Source organism: Apus apus, chromosome Z (genome assembly GCF_020740795.1).
Source record: "Apus apus isolate bApuApu2 chromosome Z, bApuApu2.pri.cur, whole genome shotgun sequence".
Classification (NCBI taxonomy): Eukaryota; Metazoa; Chordata; class Aves; order Apodiformes; family Apodidae; genus Apus; species Apus apus.
Genome location: NC_067312.1, coordinates 28765317 through 28789222, shown reverse-complemented (window position 1 = coordinate 28789222; position 23906 = coordinate 28765317). Strand labels below are relative to the sequence as shown.

The 23906-nt window shown below is 38.1% G+C and overlaps 1 protein-coding gene across 4 annotated transcripts in view; it reads right to left on the bottom strand.

Annotated features, from left to right (window-relative positions):
- The window catches only part of SMARCA2 (SWI/SNF related, matrix associated, actin dependent regulator of chromatin, subfamily a, member 2), a 115829-nt gene that overhangs the window by 90493 nt on the left and 1430 nt on the right, over nt 1-23906 (bottom strand). For 2 of the 4 annotated variants that reach the window (XM_051642075.1, XM_051642077.1), the window contains exons 2-3: nt 15542-15795; nt 8376-8499 (exon numbers count right to left, since the gene is read on the bottom strand). In XM_051642075.1, coding sequence (XP_051498035.1) covers nt 8376-8499; nt 15542-15766 — 349 coding nt within the window. In that variant the 5' untranslated portion in view covers nt 15767-15795. Of the gene's footprint in view, nt 1-8375; nt 8500-8588; nt 8674-15541; nt 15796-23567; nt 23727-23906 lie in introns of those variants that run through there. The other 2 variants (XM_051642076.1, XM_051642079.1) reach the window with 2 other exon arrangements.

The window sequence follows — 23906 nt, the reverse complement described above, 5'->3', positions numbered from 1 at the left end:
GTATTAATGAAAACAAAATTCTAATATAATATCTCAGGAAAGAACAAAATTCTTCCAAACATCTTGCAAAGACTAAGATGCAGCATTTACAAAACCTGAATTTTGTGATGCAACATGGAAATTTTCATTTTTAAGTTTGAAAAAATTCAGAAGATTTAGCAATTTGACAATACAGTCACAAGCCTGCCCCTAATGAAATTTCTATACCACTTGCTTTTTTTCCTCTTTTTACACATACTCTATTACAGGTGAGCATGGACACATGGGCTCTGCATAAGGATACATGAAGACTCACAAAGACTGTTTTGAGCAGCATATGTCATAAAAGAAAAAAAAAATACACAGTCCAGAGGAATTTTTAATATGCAGGCAAAGGCAGACACTTTTCTGAATTTTGCAAAGACACTTTCATCTGCCATGAAGCACTTTACAGGCATTTTTCCATGGCACACAAGAATTTCCACAATAAGCAAGCAGTGTTTTTTTAGATACCTAGCACATAGTTCGTTACTTGATGAACTGCCAAGTATCCCTTCCTCTAGATTTTCCACAGAAAATTTTGCCTCCTACTCTTTGTAAACAATTCACTTTAACTTAACCTTCATAATGAAAGGTGGCAAAACCACTGAAAGGTAAGGTTGCAGAACACTATCAATGGAAGAATTCTATGTCCTGGCAAAGGACAAGAGCTAACTTTTAGTTCTCAAAAACATACAGAGTAGAAGACACCAAACACTAGGAAAATCGGGCCAAAGAGACTAACACACCATTTCGAACTGTGGTAACTCCAAAGCTTTATCAGGTTTCTCCAGATCTTATCTAGGTGAGTTCTGAAAATATCCAATCATGGTGATTCTTAATTACTCTCATAGTGAGTTTACTTTCCCTTAAGCCACACTGGAACTTCACTTACATAACTTTTGACCATCACTTTTTCTGCTTTTGCAATGCACCTCTGAGGAGAGTTTGGTTCTGTGTTTTCCATAATCCTTTAAGGGGTCACAGAAGAGACAACATCAGAAGTCTCAAGTTTTCAGCAGTTAAAAAAACACTGCTTTCTTAACTGCATGCATTATTAGCAACACTCTTTTCATCCCTTTTTGACATAAACTTGTTTAGACAGAAACACAAGACAACATGTCATAAACAATGTATAGTCTCTACAGTATTGACACTGGAAGAAATCCTAGTTCTAACATTTTACTAAACACAAGTACTTTTGGAGTGCAGATTGTATAAAGTTTTGCTCTAATTGCTTATAAATTCACTTTTGTTAACATAAACAAAGAACACCTTCTGTATCTGTTTTAAAGCTGAAGAAACAGAGAGCTGAAAATTAAGAGATCATTCTTTTTGACTTTTACATATGAATTCCGAACCCTGGTAACAAATATGAGCTATAAATAGTTGTGGTTTTACCAGTCCAAACACTGGAATAATCAACAGAGGTCATGACTTCCCACTAAAAATTAAGAAGACCTAAATGATGGAAGTGTCTGTGGAACATATATATCATATCTTTCTGCTAAAACTGGTATCAAGGGTATATTTTTTTCTCAAAAATATTACTGTAAGAGAATTTTTTGATAGGAAGATACAGATAGGATCAAAGAAATGTAGTTGTGTAACTCATTTATATGAACTATCAGTTAACTCATACACTAAAGTTAGGTGTTTTGGTTTAAAAAAAAAAAAAGATGAAGTACATGACTGCAGTAGGAAAGTTTAACTTCTTGGAACACAATGAAAAACATGTTCATGTCAGATGGAAGCTACAAACTTTCTTAACATAAGCAAAATACAACATAGTGTGGCTAGGGTTAACATCCTCTCAACATAAAGAGGCCACATGTGTGCAAGTCATTTAAGCCTAGAACTGTAGAAATAAAATGTTGAGAGGTCTTATGCTGGCAGGCAGATCTTTTCTCATGTTTAAAAGGCTGAAAAAATCAGAAAAAAAAAGTGCAGCTAATTTAAGAACAGTAGAGACAACAGATGTTTGTGAAGTAGCAGAAACTTTGTGAATTCTTTAAGTTAAGCTTAATAGGAGTATTTTCATAAGAAGTCCAACAAACACTGCACAATAATTAAAACAATTTACAAGTCAGGTCTCAGAACCTTAAATCCCTACAGAGTTTATGTTTTCACTTACATATAGTAAGAAAATACAACTGACCTGTCCTAATTAGTCTGTATTTCACTGCTGTCAGTTTAATTGCATTTAATTTGTTCCAAATTCCAGAAAAATGCAGATTTTTTTGTTTCAGTCCATTTGTATCCTTTTATTGATTTTTTTCCAGTCAAAAGTATCTTATTTTATATAAAAATTTCACTTATATTTGCAGTTTCTCTCAATTCTTCTTGCAAAGTGAAACCTAAACATAATTTTCATACTTATAATACCAGTTTGGGGTTTTTCAGCACAGTTTATTCACAGCGACTGAAAGCAGTTTCTAACTCAATTCAAATCCAATTAAGATCACTATTTAAATAGCTAAAGACTAAGTTGGAGCAACAGATGTTCCTTCCATTTAACCTGTTAGCATGAAAATAAAGGTATTAAGAAGGTATAAAAGGTATAAAAAGGGGCATAATTGTGTTTAAACTCAAGAAAAGAAAATTGGTCATCAGAAATAGTCAGGAACTCTTTCTTCAGTTCAGCAGCAAGAGTGAGAAGGAGTAACTGCTGAGAAGAAAGATACCAATTCTGAGTATTTTTTTCCCCATATATTAATGTCAGATTTCTGAAAACCACCCTAATGCAGTATGACTGTAATAAAAATGTGACAAATTGTCTTGAGCTTGTAACAGATTCTTCCTGCATGAGTAGCATCCCACAGAGCACCAAAAAATAATCCAGAATCTAAATAATAAAGTTGCATATATTATTCACATAATTATTGTTAGTTTAAAAAAACGAAAAGATGTCAGAACAGTAACTGTCACTCAAGCAGCGGCATTTAAGAACAAAATTACTAATTTCTTGCAGATTTAACTTACAGATGTTTTTGACTTGTTCATAAAAGTAAGTCATTTCACCTTAAAATGGGTGAGTTAATTATTACTTAATACAGACTAAGAATCATTGCTTCCAAAATTCTGTAACAACTCGCTCTCTAAGTTCGGTGCCCTTAATTTCAAGGTTGTTCAGTCACAACTGCAGGTTTGATTTACAGAAATTGTATCTACAACTGCAAGTGCAGTTGGCCAATTTCTACTTTATCACCCACATTCATAAACACGTATTTTATAAAAAAATACTGGTTTAGTACATAGAGACAGTCTTTTGCAAGACCTCTTAAATATATATATATATATATATTAAAAAGACTGCTACTGAAAAAATGTACCCTTTAAATGACAACTCATTTTGTGATCAATTTCAACTATAAGCAGCATATAGAAGGACTACTGCCTATGCATCCTATTTACCACAACTATTTACTCAGAGCTTGAAGAACAGCATCATTTTATGAAGACTACCCATTTTCCCCACTCTCAAAGAATTAAAAACATTGCTTCCTCCTCTAGTTTACCAGTTCTCAGAATCCTTGAGCCTGTTTACATGTTCACAGATTTCTGGCAATAACAGACTATTTCGGCTACAACAGTCTACCTGTCTAAAACATACCAAAGACTTACCCTCTAAATTATGTCCTCCCTCTGGTTCACAGAACAGATGAGAAAGATGTCCACTGTTGACTTAGATTTCATGTGACACAAAAACTATGACAAATACTTGGGTAATCCTTGCCCAAAAGGTTAGTTATCTTCATTAAGTAAGGTGTGTCTGCATTTTAATACATTCTGAATTAATGTCATTTTTTTTTTTTTTTTAAAGATAAATGATTAATCTATTTATAAGGCTTCTGCTACCCGAGAACGTGCAGACTGATAAAGTTTAACATTCTTCAGGAAAAAAACCAAGTCTTTCAAGTTTCAGATCATTCCTTTATTTGTCTTCTAAATAAAGACATAATTTCACAGAATCACAGACTCATTAAGATTGGAAGGGGCTTCTGAAGATCACCTAGCCCAACCCCCTGCTCAGAGTCAGCTACAGAAGGTTGCCCAGCAACCTGTCCAGTCAAGTTTTTACTGCCTGCATGGATGGAAACTAGACAACCTGTATGGGCAACCTACTGTACTGTTCAGCCATGTTTACAGTAAAAGCACATTCTCTTACGTTCCAATGGAACTTCCTGTGTTCCAGTTTGTGCCAGCTGTCTCATCTTCTGTCACTGATAATCACTGCAATGAGTCTGGCTCCCTTTTTGTTAACTATGTCCCATCAGGTATCTCCAAGCCTTCTCTTTTTCAGGCAATGCAGTTTCAGCTCACTCAGTCTCTCCTTATGCAAAAGATGCTTCCAACATTTGACACTTCATTAAACACTTCTCAACATCTTTCTGAACTGTAGATCCTAGAATGGAATTATACTACAATGTGGCCCTCAGCTAACTAATTAGAAAAGGTGGTAACACCTCCTCAATTAATACACCCCTGCTTCTGAACGCAGGTAGGACATTCCATCTCACAGCTGCAAACACTGTATATGGCAATACACATTTATGTCTGTCAGAACGACCAAAACTCTTTTCAGCCTTTCTTTGGTACTTTCAGCCTTTGTATGGTACTGGCTCACACCACCTACACAATAAACTACTTTGCTCCCAGACATATAATGCTGTTGGCTGTGCTAAAATTCATACTAGAGGAAGGAGCACATCCTACTGAGCATCCTGATCAGCTTTTGTAATCAGCTTCTTCTTTAACCACTTCTAAACCTCTATGTTACCTGCAAATTTTATCAGCACTGATTTTATACTCATTTCCAGATCACTGACAAATGCACTGAACAGCACTAAAGCAAAACAGAGTCCTCCAAGACTAGCTAGACAAATCCACAATTGGATGAGCATCTACTTACAGCTAGTTTTACATTGTGTCATTTAAATAGCTTAATGTTTTATAATAGATAATATTCATTTTACTTAGTGCTATCTTTCTCATAAATCAGAATGTCATACAGTAACAAACCAAGCACTTTTTCTACTGGGCATCCAAAGTTACGTCTGTCATTACTACTCCTAGCTTTAACAATGCCTAGAGAAATTCATACATGGGGCAAGATTCATCTTCCTGATGACTGTAAAAACACTATACTGCACTGATTACTGTACTAAACCTGTCTACACCTCAATAAAGAAATTTAGCTTATGATCTCCACAAAAATAGTAGATTTGTTTGACAAGGCTGAAGAATTTGGGCAAGTGTGAGAAGCAGGCCCATGTGAACCTCCTGAGCTTCAACATGGCTAAGTGCAAGGTCTTGCACTCAGGTCAGGGCAACCCCAAAGATCAGTACAGACTGGGGGATGACATGGACATTAAGAGCAGCCCTGTGGAGAAGGTCAGAGGGGCACTAGTGGATGAAAAGCTGGACATGAGCTGACAATGTGCACTTGCAGCTCAGAATGCCAACTGTATCCTGGGCTGCATCAAAAGAAGTATGGCCAGAAGGTTGAGGGACACAATTTTCCCCCTCTGCTCTGCTTTGGTGGGACCCCACCTGCAGTACTGTGTCAGGTTCTGGGATTCTCAGCATAGAAACAACATGGAAATGTCAGAATGGATCCAGAAGATGGCCACAAAAATTATCAGAGGGATGAAACACCTCTATGACCACAGCCCGAGAGCTGGGGTTGTTTGGCCTGATAAGAGAAGCATCTCAGGCAGCCTTTCAGAACCCAAAGGGGGCTTAAACAATGATGGAAAGAGACTTCTTAAAAGGGCTTGTAGCGATAGGACAAGGGTTAAGGGTTTTAAACTAAGATGATAGATTCAGACTAGATAAAATGAAGATATTTTTTACGATGAGCATGGTGAAACACTGGAAAAGGTTGCCCAGAAAGGTGGCACATGCCCCATCCCTGGAAATCTTCAAGTTCAGGTTGGATGGGGCTCTGAGCAACCTGACCCAGTAGAAGATGTCCCTGTTCATTGCAAGAGGGTTGGACTAGATGACCTTTAAAGGTCTCTTCCAACCCAAACCATACCATGATTCTATGACTTTTTTCATAAAACTAATCTCAGTGGCCTGAATTATCAACAAGATCATATGAAGTTAAGACAGAACATTCATTATTTTACCTAGTGCTAGACTAAATGACAGTTAACTAATATAAAACTGTTCTGCTTATGTTTTCATACTAGTGGCAGAAGTTTAGGACTATCCATTCTCTGAGGTTTTGTAGTTTGTCAGCTCCTTTCCACCAAGCACCCAAAACCAATGCTAATTAGAAGATACATTTATCTACTTCAATTTGAGGCCTACAGACAATAAGCTATGAAAAAACAGACCTGGAACTAATGAGGTGCAATTTCTACTTGAAATGCAGATTGTTAAAAATTGTACACAAAAGCAATGTAAGCTCAAATATCAGACATCCAAGAATCCATTAGGCAGAGAAATGTACAGGAAGTCTTCGTTTCTAACAAAGTACCAAATGCAACTGAAGATTTTGTCAGCATTAGAAGATTTACCATGCATCCTTCCATGGTTTCTCATGGAACTCATACTGTTGTCTCTTCATGAGTGTGGCTATGGGTAAGCTCACTGTTTTTTACTACATTGCCCACTTCGACAAAACTTGAAGAATCACAACTGTTTTAGAGGACTCTAATCTGGTGGTAAATCAGAGAGCATCCAATAGCTTGAAAGGCTATTAAGAAACGTGTTTTTCTATCTTTGATATGTACACCAACAGGGAGGAAGTACGAGGTTAGCAGGTGGGAGTTTCCCCAACACATATCAGAATGGCCTCAAATGTCATCACCATATTTTGTGAAAAGGTAATTGTTTTTAATAAAATAAGGAGACAGAGGCAAAGAAAGCTAAAACATTCTTCAGTAATGTCAAGTAAAGTATTTAAATATTAGAACATGTGGACTTTTCTTAATAATTTCTTTAAAAAGCCAGCAGGCTTTTTACATTAGAACTCCAGTATTCTCTGTTTACTGTGCAACAGTTGCTGACATGCATCGAAAAGGAGAGCACTGCAGTCTTTAGCCTGACACAGCTGACACTAATACAATCATCTTTCTGTAAAGCAACACAACCTGGAAGTCTGGTATCAGCCAGCACAGGAAAGAAGAAAACAACTCAGAGCTACTTGTATTTGAAGCATTTGCAACCTGTGCTCTTGTATTTTGAGCACATTACATTTAAATGCAATCCATCTTCATCTTCAGACTAAACATTTCTCTTCATTTTAAGGAATAAGTTCATTACAAGAAAAAAAATAGTTCCTCTGAATGCCAAGTCAAGTAAAATTTTGCTGTTAGATGATCATGCTTGCATCTCGTTGAAACCAGTGGAGAAATCTTAACTGATGGAGAATTTGTCCCTGCCAAGTCAGCTCTATTCTACTTAACTTGTATTGAAAGGTGTAATGGAAAAACAGTACTTTGTAATGTTCAAGGTCCCAGACAGAGATTCAGCTGATGAATTACAAACTAAGGCTTCACTCAAGAGTCATTGGTAAGGCACAAAGCAGTTCAAGCTGAGGCATTTTGCTGATCTGTACCTGTTTTCACTTTCCAGGATTTCTCTTTCCTATGTAATAAGCACATATCTTATGTAAGAAACATGTAAATATGTCAAAAAAGAATGATCTCTCAATAGATTTGTAGAGTGTGTCAAACCAGGACCCTAATTTCAGTTGGGATTCTTCAAGTGTTGCTATGATACAATTAATTACACAATACAGGAAGCTTTATCTGCTGAACTAATTAATACAAGCAGGTGTAACTAGTTAAATCTCCAACATACTGAGATGCTTATAGAATGCGTGTCTTCTTACGTTGCAAACTAAAGGACACAAAGAAGGTATGTAACAATGTGGTAAAAAAAGTTTGTATTTTCTGGCATAAAAAGTTTAGGAAAGAACTTTAAGCAGCCATTGACCAAACACTATAGATAATGGAGAAGGCTTCTCCAGGTTTGCTTGGGCTCTTCTCTTCATCATTCCTTCATCACAGGATTAAAATAAGTAATATTCTACTGCATTTACATTTACAATCACTGCATAAAATAGGAAAGAACAAGATGGGGGTTTTTTAGATATGTGAATAGACTTTGTCCAATTACTTGCCCCAGCCACAGACTTGAACCTTAGCACTTTTCCAGTGCATGACTGATAGGACATTTGAGAAATACAGAGGATTCAGTTATTAACCTCGCCCTGTGATATCAGTTCAGCCTATCCAAAGAAAGCTGAAAGGAAATAATTTAAAATCTTTTACATGGAACTAATAACTCTTCATGATACAAAGGGGCCCCAAAACCATACAGCATGCACAGTATGTATAAACCTTGGCTGTGTTGGTCCATTGGACTCTGAGGTGGGCCCATTCCAGGGTGAGGAGGTCGCATACTCTTCATGGAGCCACAGTGAACATCTTCAACCACTCCTTTTTCATGCAAGCCATCAAGAGACTGTGAAAACAAAATAAGTATTTATATAGAGATAGTATATAAATCAACTATAAAAAATAAAAAATCCACTATTGAATTCAAGATCTAACCTGATACAAAAAGTCTAAAAACTTCTCTTAGCAGTCATTAAAAATAAATTCACTGGAAACCTTTAACCCTGGTATCACACATCTGGGGAAGCACAAGTCAACATCAGAATGCTTGTCCCCTCTGTTTCCTTTTTGGTGTGTTTTTTTCCCTTACAAACCATTTGGCAATGCCAGGGAGGCAAACCGTATAAACACAAACACATGAACGCTACTGGCTTCATATTACAAAGCAGTGTAATACACACCAACTTATGAAAGTACAGTCTGTGGCTTGGCTTGAGTTATTTTTAGCCCAAACTTTGCCCTTTCAGTCAGTGCTCTACTGGAATGCCCCAAACATTATTTCTCTTCAAAAACAAAGCTGAAATTGCAGGAGGTAACCTCTTCTTTGCAGGCAAAAAAAAGGGACAGGCAGTCAAGGAAGGAAAGACATAGCTCTGCTCAGATACATGTGCTCCCTACAGTTCCTGTCACCTCATTCATTTGTCAAAAATTACAGTTCCCATAGTACTTCAAATGCAACATAGGTTCATTCTTCAAAAAGTGAAGAGAGGACAGACTGGGGTCGGAAAAACATGCTGAAGGCATGCGGGGCACTGAAAGGGTCCTGTAATAGGAACTGAAGACTCCAAATGAGAAAATAGGGGAACGTAACATCAGAAGGAAGATACCTTGAGAAACCGAAAAGTTTTACCTGAAAGCAAAAGTTACATCAGGTCTCTAACTAGAGAAGTGATTGTGCTCATTAACTTCGAACTTAGAGCTACGCAAGGCTTTGTGTTAGGAAAGAACATCCTGGCATCACTTTTCTTCTCTCTACAGAAATAGGCAGCCCTGCCCTCTCCGTAACACATGTATGTATGCATCCACTCTAAATACTGTTCTTGCAAACCCGACTGTGAACGGAGAGACCTTGTGGTCTGTTTTATCTAAATTTACCTAATAATTGAGAATTATATCTTAGAAGAGAGCTAAGAAAACTTTTTCCAGTGGAAAATACAGTTAACAAAAATGTGCAAGCTACATCAAGTCACAGACAAAAGACACTGTCACATTTCTTCTTTTCAAGCAATTTGTTTCACATGAATCAATTTAAGCAGAACTAAACATACATCGTCCATTCCACAAAGGAAAAAATAATTATAAATTTTAATTTGTAAACCCTGCATATAATTTTCCACTCTCTATTGCAATATTCAGATTTGAGTGAAAGTATCTTTAAACACTTGGGGTTGTTTATCAGTGTTTTTGAATGACTTCTCTATAATTTCTCCTTACCAGAAACTACGTGTAATATGGAGAAAAGTTATAGAACATGAGACATAAAAAGGATTTTTTTATGTTTCATCAAATAATTTAGTTGTCATTACAGTATAAAAACATTTGTGAAAAGAACTTGTATCAGAAAAATACCCATTACTTGAGAAGCTGTTTTGATTACAAGAACATGGGATACGAAGTAGAAATGTAGATACAGATGACTCACACATTAAAAATAGTTCCACTATGCTAACCAAGTAAATCTCAATGCCCTTTTCTGAGACCTGAAGATTCCTTCCTCTCCCTTTGCCCCTACTTACCAACTAACCAACACTGAAGAGAAGGCTCAGATCACATTCTGAGCGCAGGAGCTGAATGCTACAGAAATTGAAACACCTGTACAGCGAGATCCATTCCTATTTTACCATTGTATGTGACCAGGACTCAATCTTTCAAGCAACCAAGAGGAGGAGGAGGGTGAGACTGTGCATGATATTGGATCTGATTTCCAAAACAACGAACTCTAGCTGTACACATCTGTAGTGTGACTGCAGGGCATGAGTGACATTGGGTGTCCCTGCACTGCAACTGTGAAATCTCTGTGAATGCAGGCAGTTCTAAGAGGCCAATATGGGACACAGCATGCACACCCAGGGCATCAGAAGTACCAGCACAGAGAAGGTGGGGAAGGCAGGTAGCATTAACACAAAGCAGCAGTGAAGAAGAAAGCAAACACATGGCCTTTCAAAAAGAGGTATCTTTTTAAAAATCACACAGGAATAGAAAGGTAAAGACATGAACATGCAAGAAAATATCAACTGAAGCATTTTTTCTATGGAAAGCGCTGATCAAAAGAAAAGGTTTTTGTAAGTATTTAAAAAACAAATCAACAAAACAAAACAAACACACAACAAAATCTTTTAAGTCTAATGGAAGGAAGCTTAAATATAGCAAGAACGGGGTTTGTTTTCATGTGTTTGCAGAAATTATGCTGTAAGAAAAACTGAAAGTGAAACCCATTACAAACAGATTAGGAAAGTCATTAACTGTCTTTTTACTAAAAGCTACAGAAGATGAAGATGGAACAAATTTATTTGATGATAAAATTAGTTTTAATTATCACAGTACTACTAATTTGTGCAGAAGAGCCTGTAATTCCAAGAATATTTTTCATGTAAAAGCACCTCTAACATCTATGGAAGAGCCCAATAAAAGAGACTATTCAGCAGAGGATTAAAAGAACTGAAAAATAGTTATTATTCATAACTTACTTGAATCACTGTGCAGTTACAGAGTTAGACTATAACGATCAATCTATGTGAGGTTAAAAATTAGAAAAAAGGATGTTACGCACCATATTTCTGTAAATTCATCAGTCCCATATAAAGTAATAAAGATATCTTTCCCAACAACATGGGATGGGATGGGAAGGGATTTCTCATGTTGGCATGAGAAATGTAACCTATACTGCCAGTATAGCACTTCTACCATGTTGGGGTACTTTTTTTCTGACAGAAGAGAAACAGGAAGTTGAGACACATTCAACTTTGAGTATACGTTACTATCCTCATTGGTCCCTGTCAGAAAGAACAGGCACTGAGCAGGCCAGATAAACAGTGGTTCCAGAAAACATAACGAGGGATGAGTTTCAACTGTAAGCAAGCCCACGCCTACAGAATTGGCAGATCTACAGACTTTACATAATGCCTAACACATAAGCAAACATTTTGCCTAGACTGCTTTTTACTCTCAATTTAGTAATTAAGATCTTCTCACAGCACTGCATCACAGTTGAACATATTTCCAGGTGAAATATCAGATTTCAATGTCTTTTTTTGTTTCCTTTCCCTTCTTAAAAAAGCAAACAAACAAAACAGTAGCCTTGACATCAAAGACTAAGATAGAACAGCAGACTAGATTTCTTCTAGACCATGCATCCCCTATACCAATAAAAAATACATAGACCAAACAGCAATGCACATAACTGCACAGCGTAGCTGAATGCATCACTGATCGTCAAACAAGACTGACTATGGTCATGTTTGCAGGAGGGACTTGGCCAACAACTGTGTTAATCTCTTATTAATCACTAAAACACCATTTTACACATGGTCTCTGTACTGGTTTTTCAAGGCTAACAACAGTTTATTTCTTTTTTCACTAATGTAAAATCACATAACAAAAATATTGCAGGGAACATGCCTGCTCAACAAACAGGTGCTACTTGCAGGACCATAACAGAATTTTAAGATTCTCAGAACGTCTAATGTACACTGTGAGACAACAATATCTGAAATGGGAAACCATTTGCCTTCTGTTTTAATCAAACCTCTGAGTGAATACATAATATATTTATTAAAAAAAATGTGTAGGAAATTTTTTTATTTGTCACTCACTTTTTCTCTTACTCATAATAACATGGTACTTTTCCCAAGGCCAGTAGTAATTCACGATACATCCCCTTATAAATTCACAAAAGAAGTTTATGAATCAGGGTACAATTAAATGGAAGAGAAAATAAACCAACAGCTCACAGTACACTTCCTATCCCTCAAGTGAAAACCATGCAAATCAAACAGATGTACTGTTGTAACTAGGAGTTAAGATCATATTGCCTAGCCGGTGCATAAGAGTATACAGAGTATCAGTTCAGACTAAAACCACCTACCCCTATGTTTTGCCGCCAAGGGAGCTCAACTGTGGATGCTGAGGAAACGCAAGATTAGGGGAACCATGTAATAATGCCCTCCTTTAATATCTTCCCTGCTTTCAAGTATTTTCACCTCATTACAATCTTTGAGGCTATTACAGTTTGTCAATTTAGCAGTGCTCTGCTAACAGACTTCTAAACATTTATCCTTAAATGAAGCTGTCCTCCATCCAAGATACACTTAAGTAAAATCAGGAACTCTAAGTATTTCCTTGGCAATTTGATCAATAGTCTAAATAAGGAAGTAGCAAGAAAGATAGGTAACTTACTGTTTCTGCCAAAACTGTGTTATATAAATTAATAGTAAATTTCCCTGTATAAGGGTTTACCAGTTACTAGGTGCTTAATTTTCATATTAACTGTTTCTAAGTAAACATACTTTAGGAATTATGTTTTACTAATATAGATTTGTACCAATCAATGTTTTCTCTGCTGTTGGATAATGTGCTTGCTTTTTTTTTTTTCATTCTTTAGACATTATATTATTGTTTGTAAGCTAGTACAAACATAGGCTTAACACAGTACAAAACTGTTTCACTACTTACTTAATGAATTCTAAAAGAAAGAACCACACCTCATTGCATAAATTGAATGTGTAACCCACAAGCAAGTGTGTGACTGAGACACTTTTCATGCTATCTCACTTTTACTGCATTTCATTAGGAAAAAATCATTATGTTACATCATGACTTGAAATTCAAACCACTTTACATAACACCTAGCAGAAAGAAACATTTACTTGGTCAAACTGTAGGGCTGACCTTTTAAGTACCATGGAATGACACTCAAACAGTATTTGAAAAATAGTCTAGGCAGACCCTTCCACAGCACTTCTTAAACAGACCCTTCCTTTATATGTAACAATATACTATTTCTGGGGTTGCACAGGAAAACAGACCAGGAAACTGATCTAGACTGAAAAATGAACCAAGGACTATTTATTTTTTTTCACCTGGATCAGACCAACAGATCCATTTAGCAGCTTCATCACAAACACACACAGGCTGGAACTTGTGAGGTGGCAACCTAGAGGACAGCAAGGCTGTTCCTACTCAAAAACTTAATAGATCACAACCTTCACTCCATTACGAGAATCAAGATACCAAAAGGGAAAGTAATTTTACTATACTGTACTGACTGGTCATCTTTGAATCAGCTATCCAGACTCTTCACATTTATGTTGTATTTTTCTAAACATTTCAATGCCACTTCAATGGGAGAATTTCTACTTGGCTCACAGAACTTCTGAGATGTTTCTAAAGTCTCTGAAAGAACTCTCTGGCATACTTGTTGGTTTGTTTCTACTGCTAACATAGCATTAAATGTCTGAAGAACACGTAAGGTGAAACAGGATATCGCACTTAAAAACATAACGTATGGAGCATCCAAACTTTCTAATAGAAAATTCCTGGTGCTATGCTCTTCTTCTGCAGGCACAGAATTTCTTAAAACCAGAAAGAAACAACAGAACTGAAGGATGTGAAAACCCTGGCTGTTTATGAAGTTTGGGGCACTCACCAGTGTACTGAAGCTTGGGCTGTAACTGACCCAAAAAACAAGAAAATGTGAATTACAGATGTCTAATCTGGCTAATAGCTAAAACGACAGAATCACAGAATGTCTGGAGTTGGAAGGGATCTTGAAGATCATCGAGTTCCTAATCCTCTACATGGGCAGAGACACCTCCCACCAGAGCAGGCTGCTCAGAGCCGCATCCAACCAGCCCTTGAACACCTCCAGGGATGGAGCCCCCACAACATCTCTGGGGCAGCCTGTTCCAGTGTCTGAGAATATACAAATCATGTATCAAATCAAATACAATATCAAAAACACAGGCCACAAGGTTCAAATGCAGAAGTTTTAGTTACTGGATGTACTGATTCTCAGAAATTACAAATTCAGTATAAACGGGCATCTGGATCATGGCCTCATTCACTTCAGTTGTCTTTGTGCTATTAGAAATTATAATGACACAGTTTTTAATGCAGACTGTAGTAGTGTAATGTCGCTGTTGACTGGACACTTTTTTAATGAATGAAACCGATTCATACATGAAAATGTAAGTTGCCAATTCATGAAGAAAATTAAAGTCTGTTTATATCACTTCAAAACTACATCTTTTTGGTAATTTTTTTCTATGTGCATATAACAATTCCAACTAGAATCAACAATAGTTCTGAAATGTTATCAGCATCATGTCTCTGTAAGCTGTTACTGCATATTTCTGAGAGTAAAGCATCAGTGAAATCAAAATCATCCTAAGATTTAACTCTTTGGCACAGAAAAGAAGAAAAGTGACAATACATACAGAGACTGTTCACACAAAGGAAATAAAAAAAAAAACACAAATATCTTCTCAAAGCAGAGGACATTAATGATAGTCTAAGCACACATGTAATTTTAAGTGTATGACAACAACCACTAAAGTCAAATTATCCACACATTCTAGACTGCATAGTTTTAAATTCCTTAGTAAGATGGAGCCTTTATAAAAGAACTTGGAAACCAGGTTTCTCATCAACATGGAAGAATAACAAATTTGTAAGCAAGAGAACTGTAATAAATAAAAATATTAATTAAAAAAACAAACATGCAGAGCTAAAAACCACCCCAGAAAATTCTGAGATGTGTCCAAACAGGTAAAAAAAAAAAAAAAGAAAGGTGGTTAGAATGGTCTACCATAAAGTTTTATCACTATAATTCAATTTTTTTCCCTTGTAATGGTTATCTTACTGAAAAATACATTTTAAACATGAAGATTTGCAAACTACTAGCTCTACAGTTCAAAGCAATCTATTGTGTTTAATCTGATATATGTGTCAACTTTAGCAATAAAGACAGAAGCAGGAGTGTAGACGCAGTTTTGCAGGTGATATACAATGTGCAATAGTAGTTACAGAGGTCTAAATGTAGTTTAAGTAGTTTTTTTTAATTAGTGGAGAGAATTCCAGGAAAAAAGGTTCACTTGTAATGAACTATTTACCTTGTGCATTTGGTGCATGCCTTCCTGTGGATAATCAGTAGGCCCCATTGTTGGCATTGGATGCGGAACACTGGGTGGACCAGGACTTGGCCCCATCATGCTGTGAACTGAGCCAGGAGATGGCCCTGGTCCTGGGCTAGGTCCGAGAATCGGTCCAGGTGAAGGTCCTGGTCCAGGAGAAGGACCAGGATGAGGCATGGCGCCAGGGTCTGTAGGCGTGGACATCTGTTTCCTTTTCAATTAGTAGAATAGCTCTAGTAACAAAACAAAGCCAAAACAAAACCAGAATTTCTGTGTGACATTAGGGGCATTGAAAAAAAGTAACAAAATCTACTGGCAAGCATCACACACACACAAACTCACACAAACTGTCATCAGCAGAAAATGCTTAAATTATCCTTGATGTTGCACATTAGCTTGATCATCCTTCTAAAAGTCTGCCAGAAAGATAAGGATCCTGATAGCTCAGACAATTTCTGGATGTTTATATGTTACCACAGAACAAAGCAACTGGTACACTATGAGAAACATCTACCAGAGACAATGGTAGTTCAACTGACTTGCTATCATCAGATGTATCACATGGGTTCAAGCACAATAGTACAAAAAGCAGGGAAGATAACTGGGCACCTCTGTAACGTGCTCAAAAATCTCTCCCTAAATAGATGTGACTGCACTGAAATTTGTACTTATAAAATTAATGATAACACAGAAAAACAAGTATGAAAAGGATTATTAAGACTATTTTCTGACATTGAAAAAAAAGCTAGATATCAATGTGGAACCTCTCTGGCTATCTCTGTATGCAATCATACTATCAAATGAAACACAGAAAAGACAGTTACTTTGGCCTGAAGAGTTATAACTCACTTGAGGGGTTCTGTCTATGTCACAAAAAAGAAGAATGCAGCTCAAGTGGCTTACAAAACAGTTAAGTGCCCTGAAAACAAATTACAGCCTTTTACAGGCTGGAAACCCAACTATTACTGTATTTTTATTCCCATGTTCTTCTCAGCAAAACAAATTAATGCAGGCTACATGCTTGAAACATTCTTCAGTTTTCTGGGAACTTTTATAATTCTTTTTCAGTTTCGTGTCTAATATTGAGAGCTTTTTTATTAACATCAGTGTATTGTAACACAGTGATGCAGCTGCCATATTTTTACAAAACTTATAGTCAGTTGCTGCCAACAAGATCAATTATGTTTCTTGGTATTCCCTATTCCAAACAGCACCATCTTCTTGTGTTTGAGCACACAGTGATCTCATTATTTGAGTGTTAAGCCAGCAGAAAAGTAAGCCTACATTTAAAAAAAAAAAGAAAACAAAACAGAAAACATGCAAAAAAATCCAAACTACCTAGTGATTCAGATTACTGAACAGACTTTCTGAAAGGACAGATGAGTCCCAGTGCCAGCACAAGCAGCCAAGTAAGATTACCACTCGCAGCAGTAGCTGACCATTAGATGGTCTTATTCTGTTCACTTGTTTTACTCTGGGTTTAGTTCTATATTGAGATTACCTGTCCACAATTACTTGTCCCATAAAAATAAAGCAAATAAAATGAAAAATTAGTATTATTAAAAAGCATTCTAATTTGGTATCTTACAAGGTAATTATAATATAATGGTACATTACAAGGCCTGCCATAACTTCCTGTCCCAGCCTCTCTCCTTGCAGAATTTATCACAGAAGAGCATTCCATCTCCCATAGCTGGGTTTATCACCATTCACAGTAAGCAGTAATAACTTTCTAGCACAAGTAAGTGATGTAATCCTGTTATGACACTGCTTATATAAAGCCACACTGTTACACTGTAAACACCCTGGCTTGCAGTAAAATGAAGAAACAGACATTCAAGAAAAACAAAGTACATTCCCAAAGTTCCCAACAAAGCAGAAGGTAGGACCACCTGCAAGATATGTCAGAAAAGCAGACTGGTGCTTACTGCTAGCCATCAGGGAATTCAAAGCCTACAGAATTAGTCATCTTCTTCTACCAGTAAGAGTCTTTACTTAGCAGAACTCATACAGAAGATAAAATGCTACTGCATCAAGGCCACTTTAACTTATTTAGCCCCAATTACCCCCAACTCCCTCAGGATGAAAACCAGTTTTAATACCTTTTGCTTATATATTCCTTTTTGTTATGCTTTAATAGCTATTACTTTCTTCTGGTTAAAGACAATAAATTGGAACAATGCTTAATTTCTTTAAAATAAAATAACCTCACCTGAAACAAGGTACCTTTGGGATCCTATTTCCTTGCAAGGCAAAATGGGGAGATGCCTATGAAGCTTCTGTGTTGAAAATAAAACACTACAGTCACTAATTAGTCCCCTACAACCACACTACACTAACACAAAAAGAATCAAGTTATCAAATGCTCACAATGGCATACACTATGCCATAGCTTCCTATAAGAGGTCTGCATTTTAGCTGTATAAAAGACACTTCCACACAACAAAGAGTTTTTATGAGTTACAGAATGACAGAATGGTTTGAGCTGGAAGGGACCTTAGAGACCATCTAGTTCCAACTACCCTGCATGGGCAGGAACACCTCCCATTACATCAGGTTGCTCAGAACTCCATCCAACCTGTCCTTGAACACTTCCAGGGATGGGGCTTCCACAGCTTCTCTGGGAGACCTGTTCCAGTGTCTCACCACCTACACAGGAAAGAATTTCTTCCTTATGTCTACCCTACATCTCCGCCTCTTCCAGTTTTAATTCAGTACCCCTTGTCCTCTCGCTAAAAGCCTTTGCAAAAAGTCCCTCCCCAGCCTTCCTGTAAGCTGCTTCAGACACTGGAAGGCCACTATGAGGTCTCCCTAGAGCCTTCTCTTTTCCAGGCTGAACACCCCAACTCTCTCTGCCTGTCTTCACAGGAAAGGTGCTCCAGTCCTCAGATCATCTTCATGGCCTTCCTCTAGACTTTCTCCAGGAGCTTCAAGTTCTCCTTAGGCTGAGGCTTCAAATTGGATGCAGTACTCCAGCTGGAGTCAATCATTAAATTGCAAAATATAAAATGGACACTCTCACAGCTGACTCTCTCTGCATGTTATAAGCCAAATTCAGTCCATATAACAAGGGCAGAACCTATCACCACCACTATCCATAAAAAATACACAGTACCGCAACATAATCCATTACAAAACTACTATCAGTATACAGTATCCCAAAGTACCTGTTTCACAAAAGACTTCTACCTACACCTGTGCATGAAAACAGGTATCAAAATCTCTCCCCTCCACTCACTGTTATTTCAAATTTAACTTGCAGTTCTCATAAAAATTAACTGGCTCCAGTCTCAGCTCCACAGTTAACTGTTTACTTGCATATACATTAAACATGCCCTGTGTTTGGAAAATCTAAATTTCTTTTTAATGAGCTAGCACGGGCCCAACCTGTGAAAAACAGTAACTACCAGAGAGGAATGTTGCATCCCTTACACCAGATTAAGTCCCTTCACTATTATTCCTTCAGAGCAGATAAAATAACCCTATCTTACATAATTGTGAATCATCTTAAACATAATTGTATTCAGAGATTTTTGTATGTCAAAGAACATACTTCTATACAAAATAAACAAATAAAAGTAATTCAAAAGATCTTTCTCAGGGGAACATAAAATATTGGGAAATTCTCCCTGAATCCTAGTAATAAATCCTGCCCAAAGATAACCATCATCCTAAAGAGAAAAATCAATTTTCTCCAACAGTGGTAGTCCACAAAATTAAAAAAAAAGCCACTGTCATAAACCAGAACACATTACACATGGCCATCCCAACTAAGAATCTGTTCACAGAACAGAACTGCTAAAAAGCTTATGATTTCACATGTTTCAAAAATAGCTTGGTATATATTTACTCAGATTTTATAAAAACTACAGAAATTAGGCACCTCACTCTCATTAAAATTCAGTAAGAGCTAATATCTAATTCCTCTAGGCCCTTATAAAAGTAGCATTAAAGTAAAAGCAAAAATCTAGAGACAACAGGTGCAACTGTGGTCAGGCTCCATCCAGGTAACATTGGTACTAGTTCGGGCAAATTCTGGTGCCTATAATGAAATAAGCAAAATTATTCCAACTCCCTGCCAAAGCCAATACTGATTCATTTGTTCAGACAGCTTTTTAATGAATAGTGACTGTTAGAATTACAAAGGTGGGGGGCAAGGCAGTGGGATATCTAGCAGATTATAAGGTCTTCAATAAAATGAAAAAAAAAAAAAAAAAATTAAATTTCCATCTTACTGTCCCAAAGATGGCTGGTAGCCCTGATTCTCAAACGGATTACATACTGTATAAATATTTCAAGTGTCCAATATTAAAATTTCCTCAAAATCCTCATGGGAGTAGTATTATTCACATGACTTCAAAAAGACTGATCTCTTCTTGAACTGTAATCCCTTACCACTTCTTGGGTTTATTTACATTCAACATCACCAAATCTCTCTTGTGAACAGCCTCAAATGGAATTATTGGGGATTTAATTAGTTGTGGTGAATCATGCAGTTCTTCCTGAGGCCTTCAAGAATTTCTCCACCTCTGCTGTACAAACTGCGGTTGAGACACAAGAGGAAAAAATCTATCATTGTCAAGGTAAGTTTAGCCAGATGTTCAAGCAAAAAGAGCCTCAATGCTAACTGCTGAAGCTGAAGAGAGACTTAGGATTTCTGCTCAACTATTTCTAGATCAAATTCTTTAGGACAGTGAATACCTACATCACAAAGAATCTGAGGGAATATTCCCTAAGAATAAATGTTTCTCTACTGTCATTTTACATGCACCTAGAAGGTTTTGTACTTGTAGTTACTTCATTGTTCAACAGGATCTCTATCATCTCAGCGTTTCAGGACCCACAGCACTTAAGCCTGTTACATATATTTTGGCGTGAACTTGGTACAAAGCCAAAGGTAACAAAGGCATGGATCTCCTTCACATTAAGAAAGTAATCAGTATTAGTATATCCAAAACAAAGATGAACCAGGTAACACAGCACCCACATTACTTTGGAATTCAAGACCAGCTGGACACCCCTAAAAATCCAGAGATTATAGACTGCTTTGACACAAGGCACACATCTGAATCTAAGGACAGATGGAGCAGTAAGCATCTATAATTCTTCTAGCTGTTTCCCTTCACCATCCAGTATAACTTCTGCCCTTCCACGACGGAGTCAACCAAAGCTGAACTACAGTCAAAATGTTTTGGCTATATCTCCTGCCTTGGATAGGCAGTGGAAAGTATGGACACTGCACAACTTAAATCTGATTAAAAGGAAGTACGGATCCACCCAACAGGCACATACACGCCACAAGGAGGACAGTAATTTCCCTTCACAGTAAAATAATTACCATCTGCTTCTCTCCACACATCTCCAACTGAAGTCACGTTTCACAGGTGGCTTCGAAAAGATAGACTGTGAAACTGTGACACACTACAGGGTAAAGGAGTTATCTTTGTTACACTACCACAAAAAACATGAAATGATATTGTGAGTGATTCATAGGACTTGCTTGATCTGCTAACCATAATCAAATTATGTTCAAAGTTTAATAACTGATTACTGAGGACAGCAGCTCATCATAATTAAAACAAATAACTTAAAATACTTAGAAGTAAATCTGGTTTTTGTACAACAACACAGGACACTATGCACTAACACTCATCAGGATTTAACTCTTGCCATCTCATCAAATGATTCAATCAATACACAGGTGTATCTGAAGCAACAAAAAAAATAATTAAGGAGAAGAGTAGAATTTTCAAGTAACATAAACCAGAAAAACTCAGTTCATATATGAAAAGCCAAACACACTAACATCTAAGAGATTCTGAGGTTGCACACTCATGTATGTAACTTCACTATAATTTCAAAACCTCCTGGAAGGGAGCCTGCAGTTTAAACTACAAAATACAGAATAAAAAATGTTGCACTTTAATTGCTTATCTGGACTCTTAGGCCAGAGACAAAAACCTCTGGATACTGCTTCACCTGCTTGTTTTGCTGCCTACCAAAGACTGTCTGAATGCACCCCAGTAGAGCTAGCAGAATGGGTGGTGTGCTTACACCAAAAACTGCTGTGCTTAAGTAAGCTCATCCTTCCTTGCTTTATCTTGCAAATAAGGCAAAAGCTTTTATCTGCTGCCATTTTCATGACAAGTGATCCTTATGTCATAATGTTTTGTTTACTACTCCACTAGAGAATCAAACACATAAAAACTAAATAGATACAGTTCAGAAGAGGTGGAGGTCCAGGGAGCACTCTGTATACGTAGATAACTTCAATTGCAGTAGAAAACACACAAAATATAAAAGATATTGCATGAGTAATTTGCAAAACTATTCTCAGTCATAGGAAGAATGAAAAGCCTCTTTCTGAAAACGATCACTAGTTCACAGCAGTATTACCATGAAAGTTGGAGGTGAAAGTGCAGACATTTTTTAAAGGCACTACTGTGCACATTCCAACCTTAACTTCAGAAGTTCAAAAAAATTGAGATAATGTATCTGCACATATTAATTTCATACAGGCCTTTGTCAAGAATATATTTAATATAAGAACGCTAGCTGAAGCACTTTTTCTCATCGATTTCCAAGCTCCAGGTGTTGGCGAGAGCGGTTTTCAAACTTGACAAGAAACGCTCACAGACCACTTCAGAAATGAACAAAAGATCTAAGGCTGCTTTGAACATGCTCTTCTGGCTCATGTTCTATGAAACACCACAGAAATACCAGTCCTAAAGCTGAGACATAACTCCTGAGAGAAATACTGTGTCTAATGAAGCTTTACCCTCACCTCTGTCAAGTCCACATGTGTATGATAGATTGAACTTTAGATTTATTTTTAAATGCTCACTATCCATACGATTTTTTTTGCTTTCTGTTACTGACGTATATGGACAGTAAAAATCTGCCTCCAATCCTATCCTTCTGGTACACCACTGTTTTCCTTAGAATAACAAAGGGCAAAAGAAACAAAGTCAAAGTCAGTAATAGGGCCATTAGGCTCCCAAAGAGAAAGTGTGCCTTTATTTGCACAACAATACTAACTTACACAAAAGATACTGCCCCACCCCGAACATGTAACTGGTATACTACTAAAGGAAATAACGGTACAAAGCTTATGGTCTTGGTCTTCGAGGCTCCGGTTAAAACCAAGTTCCACTTAAGAAACCTGAAGCAAAACAGAAAGAATGCAAGCAGAACAATGCCATGTCACAGATCCCGTGTCATTATTTTTGTTTGTTTTTTTTTTTTTACAAAATGCATGCAGAAAACCTAAAACGGTAATACTAAAAATGAAAAAAAACTGTATAGCTCCAAGTCTTCAGATGGTTATATACTTACCTATCTACAATACTCATCAAAAGGCATCTTAAAAAGAACAGCGTTAACCTGAAGTTTGGAAAGTCTGACTATCAACTACAAGCGGCAGGAAAACCAACTTCTGCGCGGTCTACGCAGTCCTGCTGATACTTAACCACTCTCTTTACTTGGCCATACCGCACACGTAGAAAAAAAAAAAAAAACCACCACCACTAAAACAGTCAGCTAACTGTAACTTCAGTCCGAGTTTAGAGGAGCTCTAACTTCTCCCAGCCGTGTGCAGTTGGCTGCTCCACCATCATTAATTTGGGGGCCCAGAGGAGGCAAACAGAGTAACAAGCTCCACTTCCCCCCGCACCACGGACATACGGAAAGGCGACGGCGGGACCCCGGCACCAGGCGCCCCGCGGGCCCCGGGCGGAGGTTCGGCGGGGCCTCCCGCTCCCCCGCGGCAGCGCCGGCCCCGGCCCCGCCGGGCGGCCCACAAGCCTCGGCGCCGCCTCCCGCCGCGGAGAGGCCGGGGCAGCCGCGCACAACCAGCAGAGCCCTAATTCTCCCGTCTCCGGCCTTTCTGGAAAGTTTTCGCTCGGGCTGACAGGTTCTAAAACGCTCCTGCCTGGAGATTCCGCAGCGCTGCCTCCTTCCGCCCCCCCTCCGCCCGGCAATGGCTGCGCCGCGCCGGGGCCCGTACCTCGGCGGCGACGGGAGGCCTCGGCGGCGGCAGGCGGGCGAGCAGCTAGGGCATGTCTCGGGGCTGGGCTGGGCCCGTCTCCCCGCCGCGCCTTCCCTCCACCGCCGTGTCACGCCGACCAAACATGTCTGTACCCCTGTGTGCGGCGGCAGCGACTTCCTGATCCGCCGCCGCTCGCTCAGGCAGAGGAACGGGAAAGGCCACCCCCCCCGCTACCGGCGCTTGCCACCGCCTCCCTCTCCCCCGCGGAGGCCCGGAGACTGGCTGCACCGCCCTCCTGCCCCTCCCGGGAGAGAGCTGCAGCAGCGGTTCGCTGCCTACCCCTGCCTCCGGCACAGA